The sequence below is a fragment of the Nuphar pumila genome, chromosome 10, assembly GCF_984573655.1.
Source record: "Nuphar pumila chromosome 10, dmNupPumi1.hap1.1, whole genome shotgun sequence".
In the NCBI taxonomy this organism is placed as follows: domain Eukaryota; kingdom Viridiplantae; phylum Streptophyta; class Magnoliopsida; order Nymphaeales; family Nymphaeaceae; genus Nuphar; species Nuphar pumila.
This window is the reverse complement of record NC_143258.1, coordinates 89,656,131-89,661,884: the sequence shown is the minus strand read 5'-3', so window position 1 is coordinate 89,661,884 and position 5,754 is coordinate 89,656,131. Positions and strand designations below refer to the sequence as shown.

The following is a 5,754-nucleotide window of genomic DNA, read 5'->3' as shown; positions in this document are numbered from 1 at the left end:
ATATCAAAAAATAAAAAATATTAATATATATTTATTTATATGTGTGGAAAGAGAGAGAGAGAGAGAGAGAGAGAGACCTACTAGCCTTTACGTCTTCTCCAACTTACAGTGCGATATTTACTTTCGATCATGAGTGTCATGTTTGGAGGGTCACTCAAAAAGTGAAAACAAATAATCTTATAGTTTAGTTTTTCAGGGATAGGGGTTGTATTCATTGTGGTTGGATTCTTAAGGTGTGTGATCATGTACCAAAAACCTTAGTTAGCTGAGAACCCTGGTCATTGGTCTAGCTTGGAAAGGATAAACTACCAGATTGGTTTCCTTGAGATAAAAGTTTTTTATTAGATAATTTTTTTTTTCATAGTTTGCTTGTAACCCAAGCTTGCCAATAAAAAAAAAAGTGTCATGTTTGGACGCATTAAGAACCTTACATTGGCCAAATCCATACATTGAGTGGTGGGGCTAGCTGAAGGATCTCATCTGGACTTCTGAACCAACTTGGAGATCGTTGAAGATCTATATTGGATTATAATATTCTGAATGATAATTGACTTCCTACTTCATCATGATAAAAGAATTGGGTGGTTCCTTGTGATGTCTTCTTCCTATCATTTTTTTCATCAAGTGGCCTTTTCTTTCTCCAACTTTCATAGGTCATGGAAACATTTCTAATAATCCCTTTGATTCTTAAAGATCAGTCAATGGAAGCAGGTCCAGTATTCTGGGTGTTTTGCCCAACTAAGTGGCCCTGATCCACTATAAGAAGGGAGCCCCCAACCCTGATTAAAAGGTCGAATACTTTATAAGTTTTGGGTCTGAACAGGGAACCACGCCTGCCCATTTAATAACAGGACCCACCGGCCTGGTAGCTATGACTGACCATAAAAGGAAAGCCATATATATAAATGATCATAAAAGGAAATCCATTTATAGATTGTGACTTTATGACTATAGATATCGGGTATGAATCAGGTCATTTATTGCAGGTCCAATCCACATTCAGATTCGAAATGGATCTCATAATTGGAGTCCGAATACCAGATCTGGGATGAGCACTGTGATATTAAATTTGTATGGTGAAATGGGTAAAGATTATGGTGATTCTTATGCAGAAAAGGTAAAAGCGGTTGAGTTAGGCCATAGCGACGAGACAAAACATTCAAAAATGGTAATTTTTTTTCTATTATTTCTAGCATAATATAGGCAAAAAAAAGTAAATTTGAAGAATAGAGAAACTAACTTTACAAATAAAAATTAAAGAAATTAGTTCCTTGCTTAATTAAACATTTCAATTGTTAAGCATCGACACCTAAATCGTGTTTTTACCATACAAAAATGTGATTTGTTCAATGTTGAATGTTTATGAAAAATTTGAGTTGCTGATTTAAAACCCTATAATAATCTGCGAAAAAATGACCGTATTGTACGACAAAAAAATGCTTTGCAATTTTCAAAATCCGCTCAATATACATATTCACAACTTTTTAGATGTAAAAAGACCTTTTTAACCTTCACACAAGCGGATTTCTTTGGTATATGCAAATTTTCTCTCAAAAAATGATTATATGCAAATTTTCTCTCAAAAATGCATATTTTCTCCCACACATTTGTGATTTTCCTCTCAAAATACAAGAATATGTAAATTTTCACCCAAAGATACAGATTTTCTCTCACTTATTTGCAAATGTCTCTTGCATGTGCCCCTTATGCGATTTTATTAAAAGGAGGCCCGTATATTTTGGGGACCTCCGCAATAATGTATGTAATTCTTTTAACTAAATACTCTCACATTTGATAATGTTCTGATGCTCATACATTTATGAACGTCCTCCTGTTTGTGCCCCTTAATTATGCAATTTTAGTAAAATGAGTTTCTTGAAAAAAAAAATGACTCTAATAGATCGCACTATCGATAGATAGAAGAAAATAAAATGGAAATAAGAAGAAGAAATAAACCACACATAGAACAAGGATTTGGCGTGGTTCGGCAATAGATGCCTATGTTTCTGTCCACAGTTGCCAACCCTCTAATTCGCATATTTGGGAGGAAATGCATATTCTTATATTTTGGAAGAAAAATCACATATTTGAGAATAAATTCACATATTCTCATCATTTGAGAGAAAATTAGCATATCTGAAAGAAATTCGCTTGTTCCAAGGGTAAAAGGGTCCTTTTACAGCCAGAAAGTTACAAATTTGGATATCAGACATATTTTTCAAAATCGTAGGAATTTCAAAAAACACATCATTTTTGTCGTGCGCACACTTTGATTTTCAGGCTTAGTGAACCAATTAAGCCTTACTTGTTCTATGAAGGGAAAGTTATGCTTGAATTCATCCACATGCCAAAGCTTTCTTTCAATTACCTCCTACCAAATATCAGAATAAAAGGAAGAATCTGAGAGGCTCGAGGAATTGCGAGTTCCCCACTTATCTGTTCTATGGGGGACAAAGAGTTAGGGCACATCAACATTTTAAGTAGGAAAAACATATAGTGGTTATGTTTCATGATTCCATAAGGTGGTGGTATACATTCTTGTTTGTATAGATTTAGCCATAACATATATAATTTATTTAGTATATTAGAAAGTTTTATCATATCTAATATACATTATAATATTTTATTTTTAATATGATAAAAAGTTAATGGCTCACAATTCAAGAAAATAAGAGTGGTTTAAAATCATTATAAAATATCATATCCAAGTCAACTTTAAATCATGAAAATAATAAACAAAACATGCTAAGCATGATCCATTAACGGTGAGATTTTGCCTTTGAAGCTTAGATTTATATGAATCAAAATCAACATAGAAGCGACCAAATAAATATAGCATTAAAAGAATATGCCCATTATATTAAATGCTTTCCTAGGTTCAAATACAACACACTGCCATCATAATCAACCTTGTGAGTGATCATTCCTAACATGTAACAATTATAATGCTTATTTCCAACATATTGGTGATAAAATACATAAAAACAAATAAATCAAAATGCCATAATTCCAAACCCTGATAACAATCTAAGAACACAACAAGGATGTTCTCTACACTTTTGGCTTCAACGATGTAACGACCACCTTTGAATCAGTTGGAGACTTGACAGTTAAGGTGTCAAACTTAGAGAAGAGAACTGCTACCACCAATCTTCCAGTTAGCACCACTATATCCTTCCCCGGGCACTGCTTGTTGTGAGGGGTTGGTGCCTCTGTCTCTGGCCCATTCGACCACCACACCCTCTCAATCAATTTTTCTCCTTCCTTGCCCATGAACCTGTCCGGTACAAACTCGGTTGGTCGGTTGAACAGTTTAGGATCTTTCATTGCAAATGGTTGGTACCCAACCATGAGCTCCCCTTTCTTCACCTCGAACTTTGCATCATGTGACTCTATGATCATGTCATTCCTTGCTCTTGCATATTGCCTCGGCACCGGCGGTTCGATCCGTAGTGCCTCGTAGACAACCGATTTGACTAGTGGCATTGCATCAATGGCTTCAAAGTTGAGGTCCCCCTTCTCCTTTATTGCTTTTCTTACCTCTTCTGCTAATTTGTGGTGCAATAGAGTGCCTTGGTTTGCTATGTGCCTAACCAGGGCTGGCAAAAACAGACTAAAGCCTGCTACAGCATTAAGCCCAAACATAAATATTAAGTTATGAATTGCTTCTTCTTGCGGAACACCAAATTCGTTCTCTGCAATCTCCAGTGCCTGGCCACCATAAGTCTTAAAGAAAGCATAGAGTTTTTGGTAGTACCTGTCATGTTTTGGAGAAGCAGATCATACAGAAATAAGAAAGATAGAACATGCACCTAAATGTATTAACATGTATAGCAAGTAGTAAAGATAAAAATAAATTTGGTATCTTTAGATATATATACCTCTTCACTGTCCAATATGGCAAAGGAAAAGTATGGAACACCAATTCTTCTAGTGGGTGTGGGAGCCCAATGTTTACACCAGGAGCAAGTTGTGGTGCAAGCCATTTCAAGCAAAGGCTAGCACCTTCTTCACCTACACTAGCCGGACCGGGCTGGAGCGGATCTCTTCGAAGCAAAGTGCGAGAAAGGAAATTGAAGATGCAGCTGCCAAATGCACCATTCGCCTTTGCTTCTGGCAGTTGATCATGAAGCTTATCCCATGTTTCTTCAACTGCACGTCGGATCTCGGGGAACCATCTGTGAGCATTGAGCTTGAAGAGGTGCTGGACATAGGACTTGAGCCTAGTGTGGTTGTCCTCTGATGTGTCCAAGTAAGAAAGGACCCTGAACCCACCTGTGAACTCGGTGCTCACCATGTAATGACCACCTAGCACATTCTTAGTATCAACAAGTGAGTTGTCAAACAGAGTCCTGAAGCTCTTCGAGTCCAGTAGGATGACAACCCTGGGGTCACTCGGGAACCCAGGTGGACTCGGTGGCATGTTGGTCCGGAACACCGTGCTGTTGTATTTGTGCATCCGGTCGGCAAAGTACTTGTCCGGGCCATCAAACCAAAAGTATTGAAGCCTATCTATCAAGGCTCCCAGATATGAAATTTGAGTTATCCCTGGCATCTCTCTCAATGGAAGTTGCTCTTCCTTTATATCTTGAACTTTAGCCATTGTTACCAATACCTCGGAGAACACAAATGCGGAAACTATGGGAATGAATGAAGTGACTCTCTGCGGAAACTATGGGAATGAATGAAGTGACTCTCTGCGTGTCTTTATAAAGCCTTGGTCAATGCTAGAGTGTTGATCAAGTCTGGATGACTCCACATGTTGATGGTGGAGCTCTTGTGAAGGTTGGTCTCGAAAAAACAAAGTTTGGTCAATCTGTTGGTCAAGTCTATACGGCTGTTCGCATGGCTTCAAAATATACAAAATTTAGCCCTTCAAAAAGTCCTTCACGTTGACTATCTTTTTTTTGTTTTTGAAAGGCAAGCATAAATGCACCTATTCTATTTCCACACAATTTGGTTTTTAGTGCTTTTGCACCTACTCTATCAACAAGTCTATGCCCACACAATTTGGTTTTTAGTGCTTTCTTAATTTTAGAATAGCACATATTTCAAGAAGAGTGGATAAGATGTGAAAGGAGATCTCTGTTCACTAGTGATTTTCTGTGTTATCACCCAATAATTTTCTATATTTTGTGTTGGGCCAGGTACTCAGCTCGACATTTTGTGCTGGTAAACGAGCTCGGTTCGTTAAGAGTACACCTCTGCTCGGGCTTGGCTCGTTAGCCCATCACAAGCTGGCTTGTTTTAAAAAAATGTTTATCAGAAGTTTTTTAAAGCTTGATAATATACAAAATTTCTAAAAATATATGTATCAAACATATTATATAATATATATATATATATATTATACATATAAAATATATAAGAAATAAACTTATAATTTGTAAAACGAGCCTATACAAGACATTGAACAGCTAGCATATTCATGTACCAGTTAAATTCATTTGAATTCATATTCCAATTTCGATTTTGTTGCAATTACACAGCTTAGAACCCACGTATTTTTTCTTTTTTGAATTTTACTGAGAGAAACAGCCCCAGGAACAGAGACCTAGTTGTGCTAGCTTTTCCTGCCGTACTTATTTTTGCTTTCCAAGCAACCTAAAACTCTTAGGGCTTACCCGCTGGACCTCAGGGAGTCACCAAGCTTGGGCTTGTGCAGGGGTGATGTCTATGGGATTTGAACCTAGACTGCCCATATAGTGGCCTAGACCGCATCCCACTACGTTAAACCCCATGGGTCTTCAAAAA

At 37.2% G+C, this 5,754-nt stretch overlaps 1 protein-coding gene across 1 annotated transcript; it reads right to left on the bottom strand.

The window, feature by feature from the left end:
- Positions 1 to 2,927: 2,927 nt before the first annotated feature.
- LOC149827277 (allene oxide synthase CYP74A2-like) lies at positions 2,928 to 4,618 on the bottom strand. The gene is made up of 2 exons (XM_090019234.1): positions 3,882 to 4,618; positions 2,928 to 3,757 (listed from the first exon to the last, which is right to left on the bottom strand). The coding sequence occupies exons 1-2, from the start codon at positions 4,601 to 4,603 to the stop codon at positions 3,052 to 3,054; spliced, it is 1,428 nt and encodes a 475-aa protein (XP_089875360.1). The 5' UTR covers positions 4,604 to 4,618; the 3' UTR covers positions 2,928 to 3,051.
- Positions 4,619 to 5,754: the final 1,136 nt, after the last annotated feature.

Coding starts and splice junctions, on each gene's coding strand:
- LOC149827277 (XM_090019234.1), bottom strand. CDS start 4,603: ATGGCTAAAGTTCAAGATATAAAGGAAGAGCAACTTCCATTGAGAGAG. Junction 3,758..3,881: donor CCATATTGGACAGTGAAGAG/GTATATATATCT, acceptor AAAACATGACAG/GTACTACCAAAAACTCTATG.